The sequence below is a fragment of the Cydia strobilella genome, chromosome 5 (genome assembly GCF_947568885.1).
Source record: "Cydia strobilella chromosome 5, ilCydStro3.1, whole genome shotgun sequence".
Classification (NCBI taxonomy): domain Eukaryota; kingdom Metazoa; phylum Arthropoda; class Insecta; order Lepidoptera; family Tortricidae; genus Cydia; species Cydia strobilella.
This window is the reverse complement of record NC_086045.1, coordinates 1,742,127-1,755,970: the sequence shown is the minus strand read 5'-3', so window position 1 is coordinate 1,755,970 and position 13,844 is coordinate 1,742,127. Positions and strand designations below refer to the sequence as shown.

At 41.0% G+C, this 13,844-nt stretch overlaps 1 protein-coding gene and 1 long non-coding RNA gene across 2 annotated transcripts in view; one reads left to right on the top strand and one right to left on the bottom strand.

Annotated features, from left to right (window-relative positions):
* Positions 1-13,844, bottom strand: part of LOC134741322 (fat-like cadherin-related tumor suppressor homolog) — a 183,601-nt gene that overhangs the window by 55,671 nt on the left and 114,086 nt on the right. Inside the window, exons 17-24 of the mRNA XM_063674072.1 lie at positions 10,975-11,295; positions 10,639-10,855; positions 9,684-9,991; positions 9,047-9,140; positions 8,726-8,907; positions 8,088-8,255; positions 5,816-6,020; positions 3,485-3,508 (exon numbers count right to left, since the gene is read on the bottom strand). Coding sequence (XP_063530142.1) covers positions 3,485-3,508; positions 5,816-6,020; positions 8,088-8,255; positions 8,726-8,907; positions 9,047-9,140; positions 9,684-9,991; positions 10,639-10,855; positions 10,975-11,295 — 1,519 coding nt within the window. The remainder of the gene's footprint in view (positions 1-3,484; positions 3,509-5,815; positions 6,021-8,087; positions 8,256-8,725; positions 8,908-9,046; positions 9,141-9,683; positions 9,992-10,638; positions 10,856-10,974; positions 11,296-13,844) is intronic.
* LOC134741334 (uncharacterized) overlaps positions 1-13,844 on the top strand; it is a 178,988-nt gene that overhangs the window by 56,407 nt on the left and 108,737 nt on the right. The window lies entirely within an intron of this gene.

Sequence of the window (13,844 nt, the reverse complement as noted above, 5' to 3'; positions counted from 1 at the left end):
ATAAATATATGTGCAAGTTGGAGGATAATTCCAAAACTTTGAAATAGTTCTCGAAAAATGAGGGCTACCGCGTTTAATTTCGCCGCCAGGGGCGCTAGTGTAGATTCAAGGGGGGTTCAAGCTTTTATTATCGGGAATTTTCACTCCTTATTCATAATTGTGGTAAATCTTTGTCCATCTTTTATTAATCATGGTAAACAATAGACATAGCTCAATAAATGTTAGTGGTTTAACAAAGTGCCAACTAAAATATACGCAAAATTAAACAGGTTGAAAAAATGGCACATTTAGACGTTAAAATACCTTTGTGTATATTAGATCGTATTGATTTTATAAAAATAAGCATAGCAGAATTTTGAGATCTGTTTTTCTGGACCTACAACTACAGTGGCGCTAATTGATGAGCACAAAAACGGTAGCCCTCATTCTGGTATTAAAAATAATTTCCAGTTTGAAAATGGAATATTTGGTTCCATTATGTACAAAAATGTGAGAACTTGTTTAATGTGAAAAATTTTGCTTTGGAAATTTTCCTGCAGAATCAATAAATCCGCCGTTCCGCTAAACTTTAATCTGTGCGACGTTTATCAAATAAATGGAATGAACATCGTAAACCTTTCAAATTTAAGGCTGCGTTTCCACCACAGACGTTGGAGGCTGCGTAGAGAGGGATGTTTTTGTTAAGAACCAATACAATAGTCCACTAGAGCTGCGCTGAGCGAGGATAGGTAAATGAAGTGATTCTATTGGTTCTTAACAAACATCCCTCGCTCCGCAACCTCAAACTTCTGTGGTGGAAACGCAGCCTCATCCGCATTTGTTTAGCGAAGCGGCGAATGATAAGCTTGTAACACTCTTAACTAACCAAAAGTAAACCTTATGTCTTCCAAGTAAGGTTTCAATTGTCAGTTAACGGTGTCGACGATGGAACAATGATAAATGATTAGCGCAACCGGCACAGGCAATGCGTGAGTCGTCGAAAAAGAATGGAAAATATCAAGATAAAGTACGGTAAGTAAGGTGCAGGAAAACAAGGAGATAAAACAACATTAAACTTGTTTTTAATGAGTAAAGAATTTATTAGAAGAGGTTCAAGAATAAGAAACAATAGTGCCTCGATTTTTACAGTTAAAGATGTTGGTATACAGCCGCGGTGGGCGACTAAATTGTTGCCAAAAATGTGACAGTTACGTAGGAAGTGGCGCCCTTAATAATTTTCTACAATTTCTTGTCGGACTATAATGTACGGATATTATGCGGCTTTCAAACTTGGAGGCACGAATTTTTCTTAGACTTTAAACCTATTCTATAGTATAAATCTTCTCAAATGATTTTTACGTATAAATAAATAAATAAAATCATTTATTTCAAGCTTTCGCTCATATCACACTTACATATTATTGATATTAAGAGGCCGGTGTCGATTTTAGTCGCAAAAATGTAAAATTGATAGATTTAGTCGGTGAAATTGTACACCTTTTGTTACCTAATTGAAATAAGAAGAACTGGTTTCTATTAGCACGTCTTCTTATCTTACCTTTTATCAGATCAATTTTTTGAAAACAGACTCACTAAATTAGTATTGTTGGTTTTTCTGATAGACGTTTAGGTAAACGCTGAATGTAAGCACTGATTTTGTCGCTTTTATTTGTAAATTTCGTAAAGTTTGGATGGCTAAACATGGTAATTTTGTATAACACATATCCTGTACTTGACGTTTATCAGACTACATTTTTATTATTATGACTTTGAAGTAGTGTAAATGAAAGTTAGACTAAATCAATTTTCTTCAGAAATTATTTCAAAACAAGTGACAATTTCTCTGAAAAACGAATTAATTTCAACATAATTTTGATACCATAACAATCTACAACATTTGCTGAAACTATTCTTATACATCAATTTGTATAATTTACCACCATAATTTTTTGATGAATTTTTAAAAACTACCCCTTCTTTTCATATATTACCGGTGACGCACGCTCGCGACCTCATTATTAAAAGGCAAGATGAGAAGACGTGCTAATAGAAACCAATACTTGTTATTTAGATATTACGTAACAAAACGTGTATAATTTCAATGACTAAATCTATCAATTTTAAATTTTTGCTCCAAAATCGACTACGGCCCCTTAAGTATAAAATTCAGACGAAATTGGACACACATAAATTGAAATAATAACATTATAACATAATTTTAATAGAAAATAGTAATAATTAAGTGATATTAAAATTAAAATCAGTCAATAACACCCTAAACCCTACCCAAACAAAACAAAACAAAAGCCATTGTTTCTTTTGTGTGAACAGTCGGCCATTGTTTGCCATTGTCTCATAGCGCGTGCCACGGCGCGTGCCATTGTGTATAACAATGGCAAACAAAGACCGACCGCTCTAACAAAAGAAACAATGGCCGTTTAACAGATTAGCGTCTTAGACGTAAAAATCATTTGAGAAGATGCAGACTATACAACCATTTACTCTTTGATATAAAATGTGCCATTTTCAACCAAAAGGGTACTTATTGTCGCTTGTCAGTAAGGCGCTTTTTCCATATAGCTTCAATTAGAACCTTATCAACAAGCGACAATGTGGTACCTTTTGATTGAAAACGTCACAAATGAGGCTGAAAGGTGAGAGATGACGAGATGTGTGTGTGACTAATACCAAGAACGACATGTATCATGCGGACTGTTAGTTGAGGCGTGAGAAGCATGACATCCTTTGAGGGCTAGATTATATGTAGATGTTATGTAAATTGGACGAATTTGCGTTTTTTAATGTTTCAGGTAATGTTTTAGCTACAGAGATAACTAACCCCTTATTGAAATGAAATAAGCTACAAATAATCAGTTAAGGCATTACATCGAGTCGGCAAAAAGCCCACTGCTTGAACGAAGAGATCGGTCTTTCAAGGGCGAGAGGATTCGAATTTTTGAACAAAGCTCGAAAAATATGCATTTAGTAATAATGCATGCATGGGAGTATTTAGGTAAATATAAAGACCTATTTATGGACCTAATTTTAAATTATTTTGTCTATACATAGAGATAACTTTCAGCAATACTGTTTCGGAATCTGCCAGTATATGTTATAAAACATAGATTTCGAAAAATAAATTCGACTTTTTTTTCGTTCTTACTTAGCAGCATTACCCATTGGTGGGTCGCGATCGAATATTAAGCGGGCCCTGAAACATAATATGCTATTCCGACCGATCGGGCTATCTGAGCGTTACCAATAATATTGTATGCCCCCATTTTAAGACGGCCAATAGGTGGGTCCCGAATTTGGCAGTTTTTGTTAGATAGGTCGGAGCACTCGGAGCCCAGTCAACTTTGGAAACCACTGCTCCAGAGCGTTTGAAATTTTGCATAATTTTTGATGAAAAGTGCTATTAGTAATGCATATTCGGCCAATTTTTTATGAATTTTAGAGGATATCGCGGTGACAATGGCGGTGGGAAGGGTAGGGTAGTACTCACATGGGTTATTGCCTCTGTCGGGTGCTGTGGGACAAAACCAACTGTTAGTGGCGCTCTACTGCCTGGTTACGAATCTATGCACCTTATTTATTTGGACCTAAGGTCTAAAATGGTCTGTTAGTAAAATGGTTGGTTGGTTGCGCCAAAGAGAATTGATTGTAATAGAGAGGAGAGAGGTAAAGTCAAAGAAAAAAACGTGCCCCTTAGTTTGGTTTCCAAATCAGATGGCGCTGTACTGCGCCATATGTTTTGCGGTCACTGAATTGTCAAAAGTCAACAATTGACAATCAGTTACCGCAAAATGTATGGAGTTGTACACAGCGCCATCTCGTTTACCTGTCAAATTCGAAGCACGATATTGTCTTAGATTTTACGCATCTTACTCAATCAATGTATCTTTGGTTGTACGGTCTAAATGGCGAGCGGAAAGCGGCAACGTGCACTTAGGCCGCTCGCATACGTTTGCTCTGTTTAATGCTCTGATGATAGACGATGACTGGCGGGGACTGCCGAGTATGCCCTCTACACTATCGTGCCCGCCAGTCATCCTCTATCATCGCCGATAGTGTAGAGGAGGCATAAGACGAACTCCACACTTTCCGCCCCGCTGCACGCGATTGAGCGGTTTCACTAAACGTCCTTCACTTTTTTTTCCCTTTAGGTGCATAGATACGCAAAGTATGTCGCCCTGATTTCTTCCCGGTTCCCTATACATATTCCCTTTACCATACATGCGAGTTTTATTATACATATTTTCAATTGAATCCATTTGAACCTTTTAAATAACTGTTCTGTTTGTCATGCGATTGTCAAAAAAATACCCGTTTTTACTGTGTTAAGTTTATAAAGTTTTCATGTTTAATGTTAAGTTAAGGTAATATGAGAGTACCGACTGAATTATTAAGAATAAGTCTTACACATGCATTCCCTGATTTTTTAAAATCTTATGTAGTTTAATCACTTGTATAAAAAGCTTTACTTTGGCGTCATTTGAAGGATAATAAGTCCTAGGCTCCCTTGTCGAAGCTAAAATCTCCATTAAGATCTCATACCAGTGTCGAAGTGTATTTCAAACAGCGGTGCTCCAGAACTATCCGTAAGCGGATCAACGAGCGAATATATAAGCGGACGCTGTAGCGGAGAGTGAGCGACTAAAGGCCCGCTAACTGCGTCTCTTAACTTTAATAATAGCAGTACTTTGACCGCGTACCAGTGTCGAAGTGTATTTCAAACAGCGGTGGTCCAGAACTATCCGTAGGCGGATCAACGAGCGAATATATAAGCGGACGCTGAAGCGGCGAGTGAGCGACTAAAGGCCCGCTAACTGCGTCTCTTTACTTTACTTTGATAATAGTAGTACTTTGACCACGTACCAGTGTCGAAGTGTATTTCAAACAGCGGTGCTCCCGAAGCGTCCGTAGGCGGATCAACGAGCGAATATTTAAGCGGACGCTGTAGCGGAGAGTGAGCGACTAAAGGCCCGCTAACTGCGTCTCTTAACTTTAATAATAACAGTACTTTGACCACGTACCAGTGTCGAAGTGTATTTCAAACAGCGGTGGTCCAGAACTATCCGTAGGCGGATCAACGAGCGAATATATAAGCGGACGCTGAAGCGGCGAGCGAGCGACTAAAGGCCCGCTAACTGCGTCTCTTTACTTTACTTTGATAATAGTAGTACTTTGACCACGTACCAGTGTCGAAGTGTATTTCATATAGCGGTGCTCCAGAACTATCCGTAGGCGGATCAACGAGCGAGTATATAAGCGGACGCTGGAGCGGAGAGCGAGCGAGTAAAGGCCCGCTAACTGCGTCTCTTTACTTTAATAATAGTAGTATTTTGATCACGTACCAGTGTCGAAGTGTATTTCACATAGCGGTGCTCCAGAACTATCCGTAGGCGGATCAACGAGCGAATATATAAGCGGACGCTGTAGCGAAAAGCGAGCGAGTAAAGGCCCGCTAACTGCGTCTCTTAACTTTAATAATAGCAGTACTTTGACCGCGTACCAGTGTCGAAGTGTATTTCAAACAGCGGTGGTCCAGAACTATCCGTAGGCGGATCAACGAGCGAATATATAAGCGGACGCTGAAGCGGCGAGCGAGTGACTAAAGGCCCGCTAACTGCGTCTCTTTAGTTTACTTTGATAATAGTAGTACTTTGACCACGTACCAGTGTCGAAGTCTATTTCACATAGCGGTGCTCCAGAACTATCCGTAGGCGGATCAACGAGCGAATATATAAGCAAACGCTGTAGCGGAGAGCGAGCGGCTAAAGGCCCGCTAACTGCGTCTCTTAACTTTAATAATAGCAGTACTTTGACCACGTACCAGTGTCGAAGTGTATTTCAAACAGCGGTGCTCCCGAAGCGTCCGTAGGCGGATCAACGAGCGAGTATATGAGCGGACGCTGGAGCGGCGAGCGAGCGATGAGAGGCCCCGCTAGCGGGACGCCGGGCGGAGCGTCTTCGCGCGCCGAGCGCACGTAGTGCGCGGCGTCCCAGCGCGGCGCGGCGCCGCCGGCCCACACGCGGACCTGCGGGTGCGGGGCACAATCGTACTTATTATAATTGTGGGAAAGAGAGAGGGAGCAATAGAGAGCACTCTCTCCAGGCGGGTGTTATGCCTGAGGACCGAAGTCCACTGAGAGCAAAGATAGATATAACTCCGTAATAGATGGATACAGTCTAAGGAAAAAACGTGCCTCGAGAATCAAGAAAATTTGATTCTCGTTCAGAGGGCGCTACTAGCTTTGGCCTACTGTCTTATAGATGGCGTTGGCGGTTTCGTTTGTTATTTAACAATTTTAACGCATATCAGTGAAAGTACATGGGTCAAAATCATAAAAATAATTAATGCAAATAAAAAAAATCATTTATCCATATTTAAATACATTTTATCGTATTTTTATAAACCTTCATTTTTAGTTTTAAAGTGTGTCGACAGATGGCAGTGAATTTACTGGGGTTACAAAATTTACTATGACAGTACCGCTCTAGTATAACTTACTCTATGACTGAGAGTTAGTCAGAAGGAGTATAATATACAAGTAACATTTGAAACTCTGTAAGCGCGATGTAGTTTTCTAACTAATTAGGTTCTAGGTAGCTAACGCCATCTGTTAGAACATTGCGGCAAGACGACGACAGTGACAGAAGAGACGCCACATAATAATATCACAAGCCAATTATGTTGCTGAAAAAGGTAGCATATATGTAAAGATGTAGGAGCGAAGAGTCGATCTTCCAAGCAAATTTTAGATTTCGCGTTTCTACTTACAAATTTTCTAAAAAACAGAATTAGCTCCATGCATGAATTTATTTTTATTTTTGGATTCATAATTTATATCGTTGGAACACCGGAAATGATAAAAATACTTTTGTAAACATTAACATTATTTTATTAAAAAATATTTAACATGTTGAACATTTTTGAGCGGTTGAAACGCTCATAATTTTTGGCGCGAATTCGACAGAGCGTGATGACGTCACACGTTGGGCGGCCCAACTGACGTTTGCTACTAATGACACTAATCTGTCGAACGCGTGACGTCACGTGGCGTTTCGAGCGTTTCGCTCACTAGCTTTTCGCGGGGTAATTTTTGTACTTTTTATTTATAATTTTAAGCAATTAAATGGTAATTTAAAAACGGAAATGCATTTGTAACATGATATAACGGTAACAAACATCCGAATAAAACATATTTCGTTCAAATATAAACTTCACGCATGAGGCTAATTATGGCGGTTGGCGCTGCTAACATGAATGTCGAGTGAACTCGCTCGGAGCATTTTTCGGTAGCCTTCGGGTTACAGTATACGCCCCAGGCCAAAAGTATGGAAACAACGTTGTTTTCTTTAACATCTCATGTTTCTATCTTTGTTGTATATATTTGTAAACTAAGACTTACATTAGGCAAACCCAAAAGATTAAAAATACACGCTTAATATCAAAACATCCTAAAATATTGTCAAAAAGCTAAAAAAATAAAGTAGGAAAAAGTTACATAATTATCCCTTTAATTACATGACAAAATGTTGAATTGGCAACTATCACAGCCAGAGTAATTTACTTTTAAAATGTTCTATTATTATTTTTACCAAATTGTCAATGAGTAGTATAAAATCCATCGCTTAAAAGATCACACTTTTCTATTGAAGTACAAGCTTGTTTCCATACTTTTGGCCTGGGGTGTAGGCAGAGCCTACCGCTTTAGCTTATCTAAGATAAAATCGCACTATCGCTCCTTGTAAATGCACTGAAAACTGAAGGTAACTTTAATCATCTGAAATCATAACTTATTGATTTAAACTTTCACGATTTTTACTCATTATTATTTACAACGACGGGACTTAATCGCGTAAAATAAGTATTAAACCCACCTCCGACGTTTCGAGGACGGCGTTGTCCCCGTGGTCTCGGAGAAGACTGGCTAAAGTTGACATCAGAAGCCTAGAAGCCTAGAAGATGTTGATGTCAACTTTAGCCAGTCTTCTCCGAGACCACGGGGACAACGCCGTCCTCGAAACGTCGGAGGTGGGTTTAATACTTATTTTACGCGATTAAGTCCCGTCGTTGTAAATAAAAATCATAACTTATTTACCGTAAGCGTAGCTTCAGCCCCGCATGGTGGTGAGCCTCCGTCGAAGGCAGCTATGACCAGTTCATAGACTGAAGTGTGAGCGTCCAGCGTCTGCTTTAGAGTGACTTGGCCAGTTTTGCGGTCTACGCGGAAGAGTTCGCCGTGACCGCGTTTCATCTCGTATCGGACCTGAAAATAATATGCTGTTTAATGTACTGGAAAAACTTGAATTAAAATTGTATCACAATTTAAGAAATTTGAGTTATCTCAAATCAAGATATCGTATAGGAAAGTGCACCCCTGGTTGGGCCTAAGACGTCAAAAACCTTACCTTTTGCTTTTGGCTAAAATTACTACATTGTCGAATGAAACAGGGTCAGTACCTAATTTATGATAGTAACACCTTGTAAACTATCGCTAATAATTACGCTTTTATGTCAAATAAGCACATTTTATGTTCTATCAAGTCTTGAACCAGTGACCTTTATATACCTGTACAGCTGATTGAACACGGGATGGTGTCGGTCACGTCACGCCCACGGGCCTCACGGCTCGGACGTCCGTGCCTCGAATCGGTCGGCCGTTGTCAACGTCTCGTTCACGGCTCAGTGCGTTGTAGTGAGACGGAGATAGCAGCTAGAGTAAGACAGAGATAGTACCTCGCCGTTGTCGTTGGCATCCCTATCATCAGCACGAACTGTGAACACGGGTGCTTGCGGCTCGGCGCCGGCCGGCACGGCGGCGGCGTACGGCCGGCCGACGAACACGGGGCAGTTGTCGTTCACGTCCGTCACGGATACGGCGAGACGGGCTAGGGCTATGCGGGCGTCTGCTCCGGTACCTAGTAATAAAGATTTATTCATATTATTTATTGGAAAGAAGTTTTAAAAACAACGTCTTAAATAATAGAACCTTGAACTGACTTGACTGAAATGAAATGGCAAAAATTACGAGATTACGCCAGGCAAATGATTACATACCACTTCGAGCTTGTATGAGAAGAACATATGAGTCGCGTTCTTCTCGGTCGAGTGCCAGTCCTGTGCTCCGTACTGCTCCAGATGTAACACCAATCTTAAACAAGAACGCAATATAATTACCCTTTTATTCATAATACATATCTCTGTTAAATTTTGTCTCACAAAATAACATAGCTTATGATTAATTAATTAATAAATAAATTAATTAATTAATTTGCTTATTCAAATGGTTTTTAAATTGTGTATTGTTTTTGTAAATAATTTATATTGTAATTTAATATTATGAAATAAATAAATCTAAATCTAATGTGACTTATGATAAATTACAGATTGACGGAAGTCTTATGAACGCTTCGAACTTGAAATATAATGAAAGGAGTTACTTGTCTTTACGTTCCTAAATCAAGTTAAGGTGACATTTAAATTGTGACCGTCACTATGGTACCGTTTATACTTCTCAAATCCCTCAACTGGGTTGAGTATAGAAAATTCAACGTGCTCATTCAGTGCCGCACCGAGCACGGACAGTAATACGTAAGTCGCTGGTCTTATAATATTCTCATAATTTGTAACAGACCAAATTGAACCTTATTGCAAAGAAAAAGAATATAATGGTCGGTTTATTTATACAACTCACCTCGAAACCTTCAACCGGGTTCAGTATAGAGAACTCAACGTGTTCATTCAGTGCCGCTCCGAGTACGGACAGTACCGCTACCGTTGCCGGCCGCGTACTGTTCTCCGCCACAGCTCCGTAATATTCCGGCTGAGCGAACGCTAATCCAGCCGGTTCTGCCGGATGCGCGCGTACGGTTAACCGAGCCGTGCCGGACCAGCGGCCGTCCGACGCACGGACGCGGAGACGGGCGAGGTCCGGTAGTAAGTCGGGTTGGGATACGGTTACTAAGCCGGTTGGGGAGACGGTGAACGCGCCGGCTGCGTCGCCTGTAAATAAAACAAATAACGAGAAATACAAATAGGTCAGTAAATAATGTTCTTAAACACAACTTCATAGACAAATTTCCTCGTATGCTGTATGCTGGACGTCGATCCGTACAATAGGTAAAAAAAAAAAAAAACATTTATTTCAAGCTGCAAGGCTCATAATCAGTTTTTACACATGTCAAAAAATAATAAAAACAAATATAAAATTAAAATTGAAATTGAAATCGAAAAATTGGTACCTATTAATCATCTATTAATAAAACAATAAAATAAATTTAAAGCATACACTAAGTCCCTATCCTATCCCAGTCTTAATTAAATGCTTGTCACAGCAGTGCATGATGTAAGGACAATCCACTCTGTCCGCGATCATCGCTAGGACTGTGTTGGGGCTGGCCCGCACCCGGTAAAGGTAACGCATTCAAATTCATTTAAATTGGAGTTCAATATCTTTTTTACGCAGATCCACTTTCCCGGCATATGAAGGTTAAGCAGTAAAAATAAACAATTTCATAAAATATCGGGACATTACGAATACTTTACATTGGTTTGGTGTTTGAATTTTTTCTTCGTAATGCATGTGCTCTGTATGAGTCAAGCCGTAAATTTTGAACATAAGAAAAAATCACCAAGCTAAAGCAAAATACCTTCAATAATATCATATTTCAGCGTCCCATTCGCCGGTAGATCTGCATCCGTAGCTTTCAGCGCTTGCACTAAAACACCGGCCGCCGTCGGAAGCAATACGGTGGCGTCGTACGACGATCGTTCAAATACCGGAGCGCAGTCGTTTACGTCTTCAACATCTACGATTACTGTGGCCGTGCTGTCGGACGGGAGGCGCGGTGATCCCATGTCCATCACCTGAAATAAAGACGCGTTAATACTTTTTTCGGCAAAACATGGACTATCACAATCCAATATGTCATTTCCTTATTATATTTAAAAGATAAGAAATACTGAAAATTTAATTTTATATCAACCTTAACAGTGAATTCGTGTCTCTTCGCCGTTTCATAATCCAAAGGCGCTCTAATAAGCAGCGCGCCGGTCGTCGGATGGACTGCAAACAACGCCGCCGCGGCCGGCTGTAATATCTCAAACGCCCGCTGCTGGTGCGCCGGAGAGTCCGCGTCGGCGGTCGCGAGCACGAGCGGCGCGTCGGCGTCGGCGCGCGACACTAGCGCGCCGCGCGACGCCGACTCCGATACGCGTCCGTGGTAACGCCGGGAGATGAGGACGGGCGGGTATTCGTTGCGGTCTAGTACGTGTACGGCGACGTGGGCGATTGCTGAACCTCCACCCTGTATAGAAAAAGATGTTATAGTATGATCGAAAATAGATATCATATATGAAATCAAAATGCCTCCAGTGCCTAGGGTTGGGTTCGAACCGGCGTCCTGTGCATTCGCGGCAGATGCTTTAACGCCTCGGCCACCCGAGTCACGGCGGTATGGATCGAATTTTCTCGAATATATGCAATTATGCAATCTCTTTAATTAAAGGCTTACGGCGCACTTTAGGTTTAAGCTTTAAGCTTTATTATAGGTCATAAAAAATCTAGAATGTACATCACAATATGTAGGGCATTTAGACGTTATTTATACATATCTGCTATATACGATTTCAAGCTATCATGATCATTTAACCTGTGGCGCATCACAATACTGGCTGCTCACAACCCGTCTACGTTGCTACGTCAACGTGTCAATGTCATTCCTACACAACTAAATTTTCCTTCTATCATACGGAAGCCTCTTCCGGTTCGAGCGCCATCTTGATAGTTAGCATCGTGATTAATTACTTTGTTTTTTGCTTATTAATATTGTTTAAAGTGTAATATCGATAGCTTATTATACAGTAAACTAATGTGGTAGTGTGCAGTGAATGGAGAATTAATTTTGAAGCGCGTTTAACCACCATCTTGGAGTCAACGGCCGGTAGTCCACGTGCTTCTTGTAAAGACTAGCTATCGATTTACAAGAGCTAACAAATCACCGTACACTGTCTTGTACAACCGTACAATTTTTGTCGTTTGTAAACCTCTCAATACCTTGATACTGGCGAAATAGTCCCACTGGGCTGAAGCCATAATTTTAAAAGAAGAAGAAGAAGATACGGAAGCCTAAATCTTATTTGTGAATCCAATTGTAATTAGCCATTGTAAATATTCTCTCATTATATATATTCATCGCACTCCGCGTATCATTTAATATAAAAATAGTGCTCAAGGCAAAGGCACTAAATTGGTGACCCGCGACTTTCAAAATGACCGACAACTTCGAAGACTCCGTTTGCGAGAAAATAGAGGCCGAACAATCCAGCGCAGCGGTAGATCGTTTGACCATGAGATTACCACCATTTTGGGCAGAAGATGCGGAAGTTTGGTTCGCCCAGGTCGAGGCGCAGTTCGCTGTTTGGGGCGTGAAAGCGGATTCTACGAAATATTTCCAAGTGATCAGAGAGCTAGATCCCAAAACGGCTCGCGAAGTACGGGATATCATAACGAAGCCCCCAGAAACAGACAAATATGAAAAATTAAAAAAACAATTGATCGATCGACTGTCAACGTCGCAAGAAAACAAAAGACGTCAGTTGCTGCAATTTGAAGAACTTGGAGACAGAAAACCAAGCCAATTCCTTCGTCACCTTCGAGGATTAGCTGGCGATAGTGTCACTGACGATTTTCTCCGAAGTTTGTGGTCGACTCGCCTACCTACTCAAGTGCAAGCGATCATCGCGTCTCAGAAGACGGCTTCTTTAGACGACATCGCAATCCTTGCAGACCAGATCTTAGACGTGACACCTGGTTCTTCTTTTAAGCAGGTTGCAAGCATGAGTTCGTTTGAAGACATGTTCAAGAAGATGGAGCAATCTATAACGGCGCGCATCCAGAGCGAAATGACTCAACAGATTGCTCAGCTAAGCACCGGTAGCAGCAGCGGTCAGCGACGCTCGCTTTTTAATAAGAACAGGTCGCGCAGTCGCAGCAGATCCAAGTCACATTCCTAGGATTTACTGTCTCTGAAGAAGGCACATGTCCCATCGACGAGAAGGTAAAGATTATGCAGGAGTTTCCTCCCCCAAAGACCGTCGGTGGCTTACGCAGGTTTCTCGGCATGCTGAATTTTTATAGAAGATTCGTTCCTCACGCTGCCGAACACCAAGCCCCTCTTCACGACATGCTAACTGGACCTAAACTGAAAAGTTCGTCTCCACTAACTTGGACAGATCAACAGTTAGAGGCTTTTCAGAAGTGTAAGTCTAGTCTTACAAAATCTACATTACTGGTTCATCCCGTTATGGACGCTGAACTCGCTCTAGTAACTGATGCTTCAAGCACGGCTTTGGCCGGCGTATTACAACAATTTGTACGAGGAGAGTGGCAACCACTTGCTTTCTTCTCAAAGAAGATGACACGGCAACAGACGCAATACAGCGCGTACGATCGGGAGTTACTCGCTATATATGAAAGTGTCAAACATTTCCGCTACATGGTCGAAGGCAGACATTTTGTCATTTATACAGATCATAAGCCACGTCCGTTTATCGTCAAGCAGCATCGACAGAAGATATTTAACACCATCCATGGCATGAGTCATCCAGGTACGAGATCCACAATCAAACTTGTAACTCAGAGATTCGTGTGGCCATCTGTACGCAAAGATTGCGGTACCTGGGTACGTGCATGCGAATCGTGTCAATGTGCTAAAGTGCAACGTCATACCTCTTCTCCTCTTGGAAATTTCAAATTACCAGAAGAAAGGTTTAGTCATGTCCACATTGATCTGGTCGGCCCATTGCCACATTCATCAGGATTCCGTTACCTTTTTACAGCCATAGACAGGTACAC